Below are 16,566 nucleotides of genomic sequence, written 5' to 3' on the forward strand. Positions count from 1 at the left end.
GTTCCATTTGTTTGTGTTGTGTATGATTTCTTTCAGCAATGTTTTGTAGTTTTTTTCCTTGTAGAGGTCTTTCACCTCCTTTTTTAGGTATATTCCTAAGTATTTTATTTTTGTTGGAGCGATTGTAAAAGGGGTTGAGTTCTTGATTAGATTCTCAGCTTGGTCGCTGTTGGTATATAAGAGAGTACTGATTTGTGTACATTAATTTTGTGTCTGGAAACTTTGCTGGATTCTTTTATCAGCTCGAGGAGCTTTTTGGAGGAGTCTTTAGGGTTTTCTAGGTATATAATCATATCATCAGTTAACAGTGACAATTTGATTTCCTGTTTGTTGATTTGGATGCCCTTTATTTCTTTCTCTTGTCTGATTGTTCTGACTAGGACTCCCAGTACTATATTGAAGAGAAGTGGTGAGAGTAGGCATCCTTGTCTTGTTCCAGTTCTCAGAGGGCATGCTTTAGACTTTTCCGCATTCAGTGTTATGTTGGCTGTGGGTTTGTTATAGATGGCTTTTATTACAATGAGGTATGTCCCTTCTATGCTGATTTTTGTTGAGCGTTTTAATCATAAAGGGGTACTGGATTTTGTTGAATGCTTTTTCTGAGTCTGTTGAGATGATCATGTAATTTTTGTTTTTAATTCTGTTTATGTGGTGTATCACATTTATTGACTTGTGTGTATTAAACCATCCCTGCATCCCTGTTATGAAACTCACTTGATATTGGTGGATTATCTTCTTGATATGTTGTTGGATTCGGTTAGCTAGTATATTGTTAAGGATTTTTGCATCTATGTTCATCAGGGATATTGGTCAGTAGTTTCCTTTTTTGGTTATGTTTTTTTCCTGGTTTTGGTATTAGGGTGATACTGGCTTCATAGAATAATATAGGGAGGATTCCCTCTTTGTCTTGTGGAATAGTGTCAATATGATTCATACCAATTCTTTGAATGTCTGGTAGAATTTGGCTGTGAATACATCTAGTCCTGGATGTTTTTATGTTGATAATTTTTTATTACAGTTTTAATCTCGTTGCTTGTTATTGGTCTGTTCAGGGTATCTAATTCTTCCTGATTTAAGCTAGGAGGGTTGTATCTTTCCAGGAATTTATCCATCTCCTTTAGGTTTTCTAGTTTATGCACATAAAGGTGTTCATAGTGGCCTTGAATCATCTTTTAATCATCTTTTATATTTCTGTGGTGTCCATTGTAATACCTCCCGTTTCATTTCTAATTGCGCTTATTTGAATTTTCTCTTTTTCCTTCTTGGTTAATCTTGCTAATGGTCTATTAATGTTATTTATCTTTTCAAAGAACTAACTTTTTGTTTCATTTATGTTTTGTATTTTTTTTGGTTCTAATTTCCTTTAGTTCTGCTCAAATCTTTGTTATTTCCTTTCTTCTGCTGCGATTGGGTTTGGTTTGTTCTTGTTTCTTTACTTCCTTGAGATGTAACCTTAGAGTATCTGTGTACCTTCAGATTTTCTGATGTAGGCGTCTAGGGCTATGAACTTTCCTCTTAGCACAGCCTTTGCTGTATCCCAGAGGTTTTGATAGGTTGTGGCGCTGTTGTTGTTCAGTTTGAACAAATTTTTAATTTCCATCTTGATTTCATTGTTGACTTATTCAGGAGAATGTTATTTAATTTCCATGTATTTGCATGGTTTTGAAGGTTCCTTTTGGGGTTGATTTTCAGTTTTATTCCACTGTAGTCTGAGGTCTGAGAGAGTGTTTGATATAATGTCAGTTGTCTTAAATTTATTGAGGCTTGATTTGTGGCCTATCGATGGTCTATCTTGGAAAAAGTTTCATGTACTGATAATGAATAGAATGTATATTCTGTGGTTGTTGGGTAGAATCTTCTGTAAATATCTGTTTAGTCCATTTTTTTCCAGGGTATAATTTCAATCCATTGTTTCTTTGTTGACTTTCTCTCGTGATGACCTGTCTAGTGCTATCAGTGGAGTATTGAAGTCCCCCACTATTATTTTGTTACTGTGTATCTCATTTCTTGAGTCTAGTAGTAATTGTTTTATAAATTTGGGAGCTCCACTGTTAGTTGCATGTATATTTAGGATTGTAATATTTTCCTTTTGGACAAGGCCTTTTATCATTATATAATGTCCCTCTTTGTCTTTTTTAACTGCTGTTGCTTTAACGTTTATCTCATAAGAATAGCTACTCTTGCTGGCTTTTGGTGTCCATTTGCATGGAATATCTTTTTCCACCCCTTTACCGTAAGTTTATGTGAGTCCTTAGGTGATAAGTGAGTCTCTTGAAGACAGCAGATGGTTGGTTGGTGAATTCTTATCCGTTTTGCAATTCTATACCTTTTAAGTGGAGCATCTAGGCCCTTTACATTCAATGTTAGTATTGAGATGTGAGGTACCATTCTATTCATTGTGCTGTTTGTTGCTTGTATACCTTATTTTTTTAATTGTATTTTTGTTTTATAGGTCCTGTGAGATTTATGTTTTAAAGAGGTTCTGTTTTGATTTATTTCCATGATTTGTTTCAAGATTTAGAGCTCCTTTTAGCAGTTCTTGTGGTGCTGGATTGGTAGTGGCAAATTCTTTCATCATTTTTTTGGTCTGGAAAAGACTGTATCTTTCCTTCATTTATGAAGATTACTTTTGCTGGATACAAAATCCTTGACTGATAATTGTTTTAAGAGGCAGTAGGGCCCCAATCCCTTCTAGTTTGTAGGTTTCTGCTGAGAAATCTGCTGTTAATCTGATAGGTTTTCCTTTGTAGGTTACCTGGTGTTTTTGCCTCACAGCTCTTAAGATTCTTTCCTTCATCTTAGCTTTGAATAACTTGATGTCTGTGTGCTTAGGCGATAATCTTTGTGTGTTGATTTTCCCAGGTGTTCTTTGAGCTTCTTGTATTTGGATGTCTAGGTCTGTAGAAAGGGTGGGGAAGTTTTCCTCAATTATTCCTCCAAATATGTTTTCTAAACTTTTAGATTTCTCCTCTTCCTCAGGAACACTGATTATTCTTAGGTTTGGTCATTTAACATAATCCCAGACTTCTTGGAGGCTTTGTTCATATTTTCTTATTCTTTTTTCTTTGTTGCATTGGGTTAATTCAAAAATCTTGTCCTTGAGCTCTGAAGTTCTTTCTCCTGCTTATTCAGTTCTATTGCTGAAACTCTCTAGAGCATTTTACATTTCTATAAGTGGATCCATTGTTTCCTGAAGTTTTGATTGTTTTTATTTATGCTATCTATTTCACTGAAAATTTCTCCCCTCATTTCTTGTTTTTTTTGATTTCCTTAAATTGGGCTTTGCCTTTCTCTGGTGCCTCCTTGATTAGCTTAATAACCGTCCATCTGAATTCTTTTCAGGTAAATTAGGCATTTTACCTTGGTTTGGTTCTATTGCTGGTGAGTGGGATTTTTGGGCGGGTGTTAAAGAACCTTGTTTTGTCCTAGTACTAGAGTGGGTTTTCTGGTTCCTTCTCATTTGGGTGGTCTCTGTCAGAGGGAAGGTCTAGGGCTCAAGGCTGTTGTTCAGATTCTTTTGTCCCATGGGGTGTTTCCTTGGTGTAGTGCTCTCCTTCTTTTCCTACAGATGTGGCTTCCTGAGAGCCGAGCTGTGGAGATTGTTCTCTCTCTTCTGGATCTATCTACCCAGTAGGTCTAACAGGCTCCGGGCTGGTACTGGGAATTGTATCCACGGAGTCCTGTGAACTGTCTGTGGGTCTCTTCGCTGTGGATACCAGCACCTGCTTTGCTGAAAGTGGCAGGGGGGTGAAATGGACTCTCTGAGGGTCCTGACTTTTTGTTGTTTAATGCACTATTTTTGTGCTGATTGGCCTTCTGCAGGGAGGTGGCCCTTTCAAGAGAGCATCAGCTGTGGTAGTATGGGGAGGATCAGGCAGTGGGCGGGCCCTAGAACTCCCCAGAGTATATGCCCTTTGTCTTCAGCTCCCCTGGTGAGTAGGGAAGCACTATCTGATGGGGTCATGGCTAGGGCATGTCTGGGCTCAGACTCTCTTTGGGTGGGTCTTGTTGCAATTGCTGTGGGAGATGGTCGTGCAATTCCCAGGTCAGTGGAGTTATATTCCTAGGAGGATTATAGCTGCCTCTGCTTTGTCATGCAGGTTGTCAGGGAAGTGGGGGAAAGCCTATAGTCACAGGCCTCACCCAGCTCCCATGTAACCCAAAAGGCCAGTCTCACTCACTCCGTGCCCCACCCAACAGCACTGAGTCTGTTTCCAGGTGGTGGGGCTGAGAATTTGCCCTAGGCTACCAGCCTCCCAGCTGCAAATGCAAATAGGGCTGTCATGCTTCCCCACCTATGGAACTTGCACTCCAGATTCATGCCCACCCCCAAGTTCTGGCCAGGAGATTTCTTGTTCAGTTGGAATTGTTACAAGGTTCAGCTGGAGGTTTCCTTCTCCCTGTGGCCTCTTCCCAGTGCCTCTGGCAGCCCTACCCGAGGAGCCCTGTGAGGCAAGGCAGAAATAGCTTCCTAGGGGACCCAGAGAGTCCACTGGGCTTTTCCCACTGCTGCTTCTACTCCTGTATTTTGCTTGGCTCTCTAAATTGACTCAGCTTCAGGTAAGATCAGAATCTTCTCCAGTGATATACACCTTCAGGTTCCCCAGTGAGGGTGTGTATTTGGGGGCAGACAGTCCCCCTTTCCCATTCTCACAGTTTGGGTACTCAGAGTATTTGGAGTATCTCCCAGGTCCCACAGGAGCAATCTACTTCCTTCAGAGGGTCTGTGGGTTCTCTTGGCTTTTCTGATTTATTCCTGCAGTAGTTCTGGAGCAAAAGTTCAGAATGCAAGACTCCACACGCTGTTCTGTCCATTTGAGTGGGAGGCTAAAACGCTTTTTATTGAATACCTGATTCTAGCTTAGTTTTGATCCCCTTCCTTTATCCTTTCTCCAGTGTTTGTTTGCCTAGATCTAGTCTCACACCTAGCTCCAAATCAGTCTAACTTCCTCTAGCCTTAGACTGCTTGTTAACAGTGTCTGGCTTTACATTTGCCTCAAGAGTCTAAGAGTTGGAACTGCTGTGTGATGCTCCTTAAGGTCCTTCACAGTCTGGCCCCAGTCTGATTTACAAACCTCATCACTTGTACAAATGGTCCCCAACTTATCATGGTTCAATTTAGGATTTTTTTTACTTAACTATGGGTTTACCAGGGTATTAAATGCATTTTTTACTTATAGTATTTGCAACTTTGTATGGGTTTATTGGGAGGTAACCCCATCTAAGTCAAGGGGCATCTGTAGTAGGTTGAATGCTGGCCCCCCAAAAGGTATGTCCACATCCTAACTCCCAGAACCTGTGAATGTTATCTCATTTGGAAGAATGTCTTTGTTAATGTAAGTAAGGATCTTGAGATGAGATCATCTTGGATTGTCTAGATGGGCCCCAAATCCAATGTCATTTTAAGAGACAGAAGAAGAGAAGACACAGGCAAAAAGGAGAAGACCATGTGAAGTTAGAGATTGGAGTTAGGCAGCCTCAAGCCAAGGGACAGCTGAAGCCACCAGGATGGAAGAGTTCTCCCTTAGAGCCTTCCAAGGGAGCACAGCCTTGCCAACACCTTGATTTTGGACTTCTGGCCTCCAGAATTGTGAGAGAATAAGTTTCTGTTTTAAGTCACCAAATTTTTCATAATTTATTAAACAAATCTAGGAAACTAATACAGATTTTGGACCAAAAAGTTGGGTGCTGCTGTAACAAATACTCCAAAATGTAGAAGTAGCTGTGGAGTTGGGCAGAGGCTAGAATAATTTTGAGAAGTTTGGTATTAAAAGCCTACACTGCCTTGAGGAGACTGCAGAAATCTGGACATTAAGGGTGATTCTGCTGAGGGCTTAGAAGAGATTAAAGGGCATAGTTGAAAAAACTTCTGTCGTCGTAGAGAATACTTACATCATCCTGAAGAGAATTCCAGTAGAAATATGAACACTGAAGTCTGTTCTGGCCACGGCCCAGAAGGAAATGAGAGACACTATATTGGAATCTAGAAGAAAGGTAACCCTTGTTATGTAGTGATAGAATACTGGCTGACTTGGTTTCTACAGTTTGTGGAAAACATCTTGAAAGTGGTGAACTTGGATATGAGCTGAGAAGATTTCCAAGCAAAGTGTTAGAAGTGCTGCTTGGTTTCTCCTTGTTGCTTATATTAAAATGAGAGAAAGAGATAAGTTTAAAAAGGAACAGGTAAGGAAAAAGGAACCAACACTTGATTTAGGAGGTTCTCAGCCTATCCAGATCGTAAAGTGTGCTACAACTAGGAAACTCAGTGTTAGGAATGGGTGCTCTGGAAAGACAGGAACCTGGCAGGATGACCTTTTGCTGAATAGGTTAAGCATGTGATTCATAGGTCCCCTCAACCATCTCAGCAGAAGCTTGGTATAAAGAAGATGAGGATATCCAGGAAGGATCTGGGGAGGATCTTTGGGTAATGATGTGGCTCTTGGTGAGATATACAATAGTCTTACAAAGTTTTTGGGAATGTATTAGAAACATTGCCAGCTTGGACCAAAAGAGACAGACAAGACAAAACAAAAGAAGGCTGTTGGACTTCCAAAATTCTATAGGCAGGAAATTGACTGATAGAGCTACTTGGCCGTAAAGATTGTGCTGCCCTTTCAAGAAAGAAAGAATAACTCTGCAGGCAGAACCATGGCAGGCAGCACAGAGGGTGAAGCATCAGGCCACAGAGAGTTATTCTCAGGCTTTGGAACATAATGGAAATTTGCCCTGCTGGATTTTGAACTTGCCTGTGACCAGTGACCCCTTTATTCCTTCTATTTTTTTCCTTTGAGAATTAGAGTGTCCATCCTGTGCCTGTCTCACCATTGCATTTTTGAAACATAACTTGTTTTCTAGTTTCACAGATGGACAGGGGAGAATTTTGCCCCAAGATGGATCATACCCAGAGTCTCACCCATACATGATATAGATGATAAAATTTGTAAATGGAGTTGATGATACTTACATGAGATTTTGGACTTAGAATTGATGCTATAATTGGTTGAGTTTTTGGAGGTTATTGGGGGCTAGAGGGTGGCTTGAATGATGCCCCCAACAAAAAAAAGGCAGCTTTTAGAATCTTGTGCATTAACTCTGCTCAAACCTTGACTTCAGACTTTTGGCCTCCAGAACTATGAGAGAATAAATTTCTCTTGCTGAATAGGTTAGACTTGTGATTCGGGAATCCACTCAACCATCACATTAGAAGCCCAGTATAAACATGGGGTTATCCAGGAAATATGTGTAGAGGATCCTTGGGTAATGGTATAGTAGCCCTAGGATAGTAATATATCATTCTATTATAGTCTTCCTCATTGATAATGACTTGTGGGCATACCATATTATTCTGTCTTGCCTGATACTTTCCCATGACAAAATTAATAACTTTCTATTATTCTCTCATAACATTTGGCCAGTGTTTCTGTAATAATCCTTATTGTAAGGTATCATATATGCTAATCTCTGTTGTTAAAATGTGAGCCTCAGAGACAAAACTGTTTTTTATTCATGTTTATTTTGCCAAGGTACAGTACACAAAAGTTAGGCACTCAATAATGCTAATTCAACAAAAGATACTTTTTATAGGAAAAGGTACACTTTAAGCCACCATCAGAATTACCTCTACAATATACCTTACTTGTGGAAGCTAGTTTGTCCTTGGAAAATCCAGAGAGGATGCTCAGTGTTATCTCATGTACCTTATTGTTTTGTTGGAAACAAATCAGAATTGTAGGAGGTCCTTTGTTATATACACTAAAATCTTTCTCTCTATACCTTTTATCTACTGATCCTCTCTTTCAGAACCAAATCTGTTTCTGTGTGTGACACATTATCGGAGAGTAGCAGGCCAAAAGCCTGTAGTTTCTTCAACTACTGCACTTCCAAAAATTTATTTTGTATAGTTCATTATTCTGCTGTCCTTCAATTTGTTTATGTTTCTCTTAAATCAAAATTGTAGGAAAATCAAAGAGGTTGAGAAGAGTAAGTGTGGAAGTGGAAGAATTGAAAAGCATTGAATAGGTTGAAGGAGCTGGGCAGATAGGAACTTAAGGAAAATAATGTGGGAGCAAGTATGGGAAAGTTCTAAGAATAATGCTTTAAATCCAAAAATTGAGCTTCCCAACCAAAATCTATAAATGTGTTTGTGTATATATATATATACATGTATGTGTATGTATATGCATATATATGTATGTGTATATATATGTATGTGTGTGTATATACACATGCGCGTGCACACACACACAGGTATTTTTCAGTTCATCCTGGAAATTTGAGTGCAGAACTTGAGTATAGTCCTATGTAGGAAGCGAATGAGGTATGTCCCCTGTATAAAGAAATTTATAATAAAATTTGCGCCCAAGTGCAGTGGCTCACACCTGTAATCCCAGCACTTTGGGAGGCCGAGGCGGGCGGATCATGAGGTCAGGAATTTGAGACCAGCCTGGCCAACATGGTGAAACCCTGTCTCTACTAAAAATACAAAAATTAGCCAGGTGTGGTGGCACATACCTGTAATACTAGCTACTCAGGAGGCTGAGGCAGGAGAATTGTTTGAACCAGGGAGGCAGAGGTTGCAGTGAGCCGAAATTGCGCCTGCACTCCAGCCTGGGCGATAGAGTGAGACTCCATCTTAAAAAAAAAACATTGGCTAGAGGTGATTATAGGCTGAAGAGCCTAGCATTTTACAATATGTATACCTCAGTTTGTACATCTGAACTGCATTTATTCTACTTGTGTTGATCTTACTGAAAATATTTTTGAAATTCCACTTATAATTGCTGTCAAATTCTTTAGTGCGTATAAAAACACCTTTTATAGAAATAACTTTGGATGGAATTTTTTGAAGAAATATAGTTATTTTGAGCCATATATTTTATAAGGCAAGTGAACAATTGGAAATGCCAGTTTGTTACCTTTAAAAAAACTTTGTCCAAAAGAATGAACTGCGCATGGTGGCATGTGCCTGTAGTCCCACCTACTTGAGTGGCTGCAGTGGGAGGATCGCTTGAGACCTCCCAGGCTCGAGTAAGCCATGTTTGCACCACTGCACTCCAGCCTGTGTGACAAAGGGAGATGCTGTCCTAAACAAACAAACAAAAATGTTGTTCAAAGGTAATACCTTACCTTTTACCAGGTACAGAACTGGTTTAGATGGTCTCAAGGATGTTTCCTCCTCAGTGATTAATAATGAGTTACCAGAAAATGGCCTCTGAGATTCCAGAAGAGTTCCAAAAGTGCTTAGAGCAGTGGTGTATTGAAGGGATAAGTTTAAGTGAATACTTTTTTTTTCTTCATCTTTTAAGTTCCAGGGTACTTGTGCAGGATGTGCAGGTTTGTTACATAGATAAATGTGTGTCATGGTGATTTGCTGCACACATCAAACTATCACCTCGGTATGAAGCCCAGCATCCATTAGCTTTCTTCCTGATGCTCTCCGTCCCCTTGCACCTTTCCAACAGGCCCCAGTGTGTGTTGTTACCCCTTATGTGTCCATGTGTTCTCATCATTCAGTTCCCTCTTGTAAGTGAGAACATGCGGTGTTTGGCTTTCTGTTTCTGCATTAGTTTGCTGAGGATAATGACTTCTAGCTCCATCCATGTTCCTGCAAAGGACATGATCTCGTTCATTTTATGGCTGCATAGTATTCCATAGTGTATATATACCACATTTTCTTCAGTTTATCATTGATGAGGATATAGGTTGATTCTATGTCTTTGCTATTGTGAATAGTACTGCAGTGAACATATGTGTGCATGTATATTCATAATATGATTTATATTCCTTTGGGTATATACCCAGTAATGGGATTGCTGGGTCAAATGGTATTTCTGCCTCTAGATCTTTGAGGAATCACAACACTGTCTTTTACAGTGGTTGAACTAATTTACATTCCCAACAACAGTGTAAAGCATTTCTTTTTCTCCACAACCTTGCCAGCATCTGTTGTTTCTTGACTTCTTAATAATCACCATTCTGACTGGTGTGAGATGGTATCTCATTGTGGTTTTGATTTGCATTTCTCTAATGATCAGTGATGTGGAGCTTTTTTTCATATTTGTTGGCACATGAATGTTTTATTTTGATAAATGTCTATTCATGTCCTTTGCCTACTTTTTAATGGGGTCGTTTGTTTTTTCTTGTCAATTTTTTTTGCATATTGTGGATTTTGCATATTAGACCTTTGTCAGATGGATATATTGCAGAAATTTTCTCCCATTCTGTAGGTTGTCTGTTCACTCTGATGATAGTTTTTGTTGTGCAGAAACTCTTTAGCTTAAATAGATCCCATTTGTCAGTTTTTGCTTTTGTTGCAGTTGCTCTTGGCATTTTCATCATGAAATCGTTGCTCATGTCTATGTCCTGAATTGTATTGCTTAGATTTTCTTATAGGGTTTTTATAATTTTAGGTTTCACGTTTAAGTCTAATTCATCTTAAGTTAATTTTGTATAAGGTATAAGGAAGGGGTCCAGTTTCAGTTTTCTGCATATGGCTAGCCAGTTCTCCCAGAACCATTTATTAAATAGGGAATCCTTTCGTTGCTTGTTTTTGTCAGGTTTGTCAAAGGTCGGATGCTTGTAGGTGTGCAGTCTTATTTCTGAGTTCTCTATTCTGTTCCATTGATCCATGTGTATGTCCTTGTACCAGTACCATTCTGTGTTGGTTACTGTAACCTTGTAATATAGGTTGAAGTTGGGTAGCATGATGCCTCCAGCTTTGTTCTTTTTTGCTTAGAGTTGTCTTGGCTATTTGGGTTCTTTCTCATTTTTTCTAATTCTGTGAAGATTGTCAATGGTAGTTTTGTTACAGGGTAAGGATCCTGTGATAAGGGTTTTCACTTTGCCAGCCGGAAACCTCTATGGCTGGTAACACCTTTGCCTGAGTTTTGCTCAGGCCCGTTGTGCTCGCTTTGTCCACTCGACCCGGCAGGCTATGCTCAGCTTGTGCTACTGGCCTGGATCCCAAGCCTGCCAAGGGCGAGCCAGATGCAGGGTGGCGGTGAGTGTGTGAGCAAGCACAGGGTCCTGCCACTGCACACAGCCAGGAATGCTGGCTGCAGTGGGGTGGGCAGCTCCGGGTACTCGAACAGGCGCTAGCTTTGTACAAGACTGTGGCTCGACCAGACATACTGCAGGTGGCTTCCACTGCAGGCACTGTGGAATGCAGTGGCACCTGGAAGCTTGGAGATACCAGGAACCACACAGCCCCAAAGAGAGTGTCACAGCCCTGGCTCAGGGAGCCTGTAGGTCTGGGCTCTCCGAAGGGCTGCAGCTCTTCTCTCCTTTTCGTTGCCTGCAATGTGGTGAGTGGGGTGCGTGTTTCAGCCCTGTTAGTGTTTCAGCCCTGTTAGTGTTTCAGCCCTGTTAGTGTTTCAGCCCTGTTTGTGTTACAGCTCTTTCAGTCCTGCCATTTGGTGGGTTCTGAGTTCTTGTTGCATGTTCAGGAAGAATGAGGTACATAGACAACTGGAAGGTGAGCAAGGCAAAGAGGTGCTTTATTGAGAGACAGTACAGCTCTCAGGAGAACTGAAGTTGGTAACTCCTTTCTGCTGTCAGGTCATCCTGATGAGTGCAGCTGTCACTAGAGAGGAGACCTGGAGTGGGTAGCTCATTTTCACAGGCAGGTCATTCTGTTGAGTCTGCAGCCCTCAGCAGAGGGGAGAAATGGAGTGGCTAGCTTCTACCTGCAGTCAGGTCGTCGCGATGTCTGGGAGAGGACACCCGGAATGGGTAGCTCCTATCCACAGGCAGGTCATCCCATCATCTCCCTGAGTTTGGCTGAGTCTGGGGTTTTTATGGGCTTCAGAAGGGAGGAAATGTGTGCTGATTGGTCCTTGGGAGGCCCTGGGTAGGCCCCGAATAGAACATGGTAAATTCTCACTGCAGTCTGTGGAACAGGTAGCCCAGCCCCCAGGCTTCAGGTTGTCCTTAGCTTGAAGGTGAGGCTTCACCGGGCACCCATCCCGTTTTGCCCATCTGCTCCTTGCCACCGTTAATCTGCCATCTATTGTGTCCATGGCACCCAGGCTGTTTGCATCATGGTGCACTTTCAGGCCTGTGCCAAGCTGCCCCCAGACCCCTCTCGGCCTCCCATGCCCATTGGTGCCCAAAGTCTGGAGGGGGCTGAGGTGGTAGGGGGCTGGCATGTCAGCACTACCCCCAAACACATGCACACCCAGCTGGGTTGTGACAGCTTCTGGGCTCAGGTGCAACTTCGCTCCACAATTGGAGCAGGGGTCGGGAGCAGGGGGAGGCAAGTCAGCAGGAGCAGGCACTTTTGAGCCTGTGGTGTACAGGGGGCTTTGCAGACCCCTGAGAGTGCAGGGATGCCTGGGTCCACAGCTGCAGGTGGGTGGTTGCAGCTGCACCCAGGGAGTGCAGGGCTCCCACTCAGCCAACTCAGTAGGAGGTGTGGGCTCCTACCTGCCTCCAGTCCCCAAGAGCACAGGGATGTCCAGGTCCGGACAGCTGTGCCTGGGAATTGCGGGCCCTCCACCCTGCTAACTCAGAAGGGGATGGGACTTCTACCTGTTCCCTGCTCCCACCAGCTCCATGGAATACACAACCCTGGCCATGCCTCCCTTGCTGCAGCTGGTGTTTTTGCAGCAGCCACTTTAGACGGGTCACTGCTGCCATCAGTTTAATGGGAATAGCATTGAATCTGTAAATTACTTTGGGCAGTATGGCCATTTTCACAGAATCGATTCTTCTATCCATGAGCATGGAATGTTTTCCATTTGTGTCATCTCTGATTTCCTTGAGCAGCGGTTTGTAGTTCTCCTTGAAGAGGTACTTCACTTCCCTTGTTAGCTGAAACACTTTCTTAAGGCAATCACTTTGAAGGATCAGACTTAGGTAGATGTACAGATTCTGGTAATTGGAACTAGTCTTTTACCTATGGTTGCACAGTATATGAGTATGTCTGCAACTGTTTGGTCAAATCAGTTAAGCCTTTCTCCCTACTTAAGGTATTGTACCATCTCTGTCTTTTTCAGTTCATTGTCCTACTTAGTGTTTTCCATTGTTTCCTCTGCTTTTAGCTTTCCTTTTGTTTCTTTTTCAAGTCATTGATTTGGTGCCATTAATAGCAAGAGTTGATTTGAAGTTACTTATTACTCTAAATTCCTAGAAGTTACTTATTACTCTAAATTCCTATGCTTGTTGTTTTTATGTTGATGAATTAGTCAGTCTTTCTCACTTCCTTTTTCCTTTTTAGTGGCCATGTCAGACTCATAAGAATTAGTTAATCTGTATGCGTTGTGGATGTCCTTAATACTTTCCATTTATTTTAAGCATTAGTTTAAGTTTACTAAGGCTAGTGAGGAAGATAAGGTGGGCAATAACAGATAACCAGCACCATCTGTTTGGTGACTGTTTTGTTTCTAGCTTAAATAGTTCACCCTATTTGTTTTAGCTCTCTAGTGTTTTGATCTGTGCAGAACTAAATCTTTCGTTTATTTCATTATTTCTAAAAGGCTTTAAATGGCTTTGGCCATTTTTTCTTATATACCATGGAAATTTCATTGGGCTCTATGGCCAAAGACATTGTGCAATACACTGATTTCCTATCTTTAAAATTAAGATCTTTTCTGTTTTAAATAATAAAAAAGATTTTCTACACAATTAAGTAAAGGCAATAGATAATATAACTTCTGTAAAATATTTATAGAACCAATTTTTGTTTATGTAAAACAGGTGGTCTTTTTTTCTACTTTTTACCTTTATATAATGTTCTCTCTTAATTATCAGTCTTGTATTTCTCAGTGGCATTTAATATGGCAAGATAGAATAACTGTCAATGTTTTAGTTGTTGCTAAGAACAAGGAAAAGCCAGAAGTAATTTCTCCTGAAGCCTTTTCCTGACATGAGTATATGTTTATAGTTGAGAATGATATCTCAGGTAAGAATTATCAGTGTATATTTTTTCCAGTGTTATAGTAAATGGAAATTAGTAATTTGACATTAATTTTTTGGGGTTTTTGTTTTTGCCATAGATACAATTTGGTTCTTGAGTATAGTTTATAGTATCTAAACCATTTTAAATTCCATCTACTAACTGATTACTTCTATTTTTTAATAGTGAATTTATGGCAGAAGAAAGTAATGAAAAATTTTGGCAGTTTTTGGAAACTGTGCAAGAATTAGCAATTTATAAGCAAACAGGTAGGTGATTTAACTTGTAAGATTTGTATTTATGTACACATATTGTAATGTTTATTATTTTTTAATGGTAATGCTTAAGTGTGAATACTTCACTGGGTTAGTAAATCTAACATTAAATTTGAAAATATGTTTTAATAGATACCATTCTAAGCATCTGTTTCCAAAAATAAGGTTTTAGTACTTTATTATAAGATACTTCTTATAATTAGTCATGTTTGGGTATTGCATTCTCATCAAGAATAAATCAGAATTGGTAGCTGGGCATGGTGGTGTGCGTCTGTAGTAGTAGCTACTTCGAAGGCCCAAGGCCAGCGAATTGCTTGAGCCCAGGAGTCAGAGACTAGCCTGGGCAGTATAGCAAGACCCTGTTTCTAAAAAAGAAAAATAAAAAAATAAAATAAATTGGCTAGGTGTGGTGGCTCACACCTGTAATCCCATCATTTTGCGAGGCGGAGGCGGAGGATCACTTGAGCCTAGGAGTTTGAGCTGTGTTCGTACCACTGCACTCCAACCTGAGTGACGGAGAGAGACCTAGTCTCCCCCCGCAAAAAATTGTTAAGATACAGTTTTCTTTTTACCTAGAATTCTTTGAAATAATAATTTTGCTTCTAGTAATAGCACAGTTTTTTCTTTTTTTAAAAGTAGACTTAATTTGTTTTTAGAATAGTTACAAGTTCATAGTAAAATTGGACAGAAAGTACAGAGATTTCCCATATGCCCCCTTCCCCTACACATAAATAGCCTCCCTTGTTACCAACATCCCTCCCTAGTGTGGTACAGGTATATCTGTTGATGAACCTATCTTGACAGATCCTTGTTACCCAAGGTCCATAGTTTGCATTAGGGTTCACTCTTGTTGTTATACATTCTATGGGTTTGGACAAATGTATACTGACATGTATATTGTGTTTTGATTGGCAGAATACTTTGACTCTTAACCCATTAAAGAAACTTTTAATACTTACCCTCAAAAAATCAGGTAACTAATACGCTCTCATTTCACTATCTATAAAATAGTAATTTCTTTTTTTATATATATATGAGAATTTATACCTATATATACATATATCTTCCTCAGAATTAAAAAGCGTTTATTGTGTTTCTTAGGGTAGGTCAGTAGATTAAAGATATTGAAATGATATTTTAACAGCAGAGGCTAAGGGGTTAGTTATTGTAAAGAAAGTTTTATTATTTTCCTATCTCTGCAGGGACTAGAATAGATGACATGAATTTGGAATCCCTTAAGAGTAAAATCTTTAGCCATTTAGATGTAGAGAGATCTTCTTACTGTTGGTGATTAAAATAGGTTATTATTTTGTTCCTGAGTGTAAATGTAAGATAAACTATAGTTTCAGATGTTTTAAATGCTCATTTACTGAAGCCTGTTTGGCTCAGGCAGCCTTGAAGTTCAGTAATTTTGTGATTTCACAAAGTAGATTTTAAAAATAAAGAGATCAGACATGCTTTTAATAACATTTTAAACTGAAATATTTCCAAAAGCAAATACTTTTTCCTTTCAAAATTTTTTCCTGAAAAAATTATATATAAGAAATGTTGGCAGTACTTTAGATGATGGGAATATAAAGATGAATAAATGTGATCTACATCCTCAGGACTTCATGATATAGTGAAGGAGACAGCAAAACAGTGATGTACACTATTAGGTGATAAGAGCTTTAATTGGGGTGTGCATAACATGAAAACACATAAAAGAGGAACCTAGTCAGTGTTCCAGAGAGAGCAAGACAGCATTTTCAGTGGTGAATGCTGGAGCTGAGTTTGAATGATGAGATTTAGTCAGGTAGTAGGGAGCACAGAACAAGTAGAAGAGACCGGAATGGAATGTGTGGAGGAACTCTCACCTAAAATCCTCAATATATCTGTCCCATATATGTTGTTCTCAGTACATGCTTTTTGGCCTTATTCAGTACTATTTTTTATTGGAGAAGCAATCCTAAAAATTACTCCTGTAAATTTCAAATTCATTTTAAGTTACTTATATCAGCATATTTTATACCTAAATGAAATGATGTACCTGGACAATCTGGTGGCAGATCATTAGCAAGTTGTAATATAAGCTCAGGAGTACCTAAACTCTACATCAAGCGTATAGTGAAGGAGGTATTTCAGGTGTTTTCAGGGTTGAACCTAAATTGTATTAAAGTAAGAATTACTAATGGGGCACAGTGGCTCACACCCGTAATCCCAGCACTTTGGAAGGCTGAGGTGAGCAGATCACTTGAGGCCAGGAGTTCGAGATCGGCCTGGCCAACACTATGAAACCCCGTCTCTACTGAAAATACAAAAATTAGCTGGGTATGGTGGTGCGGGCCTGTAATCCAACTACTTGAGAGGCTGAGGCACAAGACTCACTTGAACCCTGGAGGCTGCAGTGAGCCGAGA

At 40.1% G+C, this 16,566-nt stretch overlaps 1 protein-coding gene across 1 annotated transcript in view; it reads left to right on the forward strand.

The window, feature by feature from the left end:
• UGGT2 (UDP-glucose glycoprotein glucosyltransferase 2) overlaps positions 1 to 16,566 on the forward strand; it is a 244,048-nt gene that overhangs the window by 2,722 nt on the left and 224,760 nt on the right. The window contains exon 2 of the mRNA XM_033177411.1: positions 14,081 to 14,163. Coding sequence (XP_033033302.1) covers positions 14,081 to 14,163 — 83 coding nt within the window. The remainder of the gene's footprint in view (positions 1 to 14,080; positions 14,164 to 16,566) is intronic.

Source organism: Trachypithecus francoisi, unplaced genomic scaffold (genome assembly GCF_009764315.1).
Source record: "Trachypithecus francoisi isolate TF-2019V2 unplaced genomic scaffold, Tfra_2.0 Lachesis_group18, whole genome shotgun sequence".
Classification (NCBI taxonomy): Eukaryota; Metazoa; Chordata; class Mammalia; order Primates; family Cercopithecidae; genus Trachypithecus; species Trachypithecus francoisi.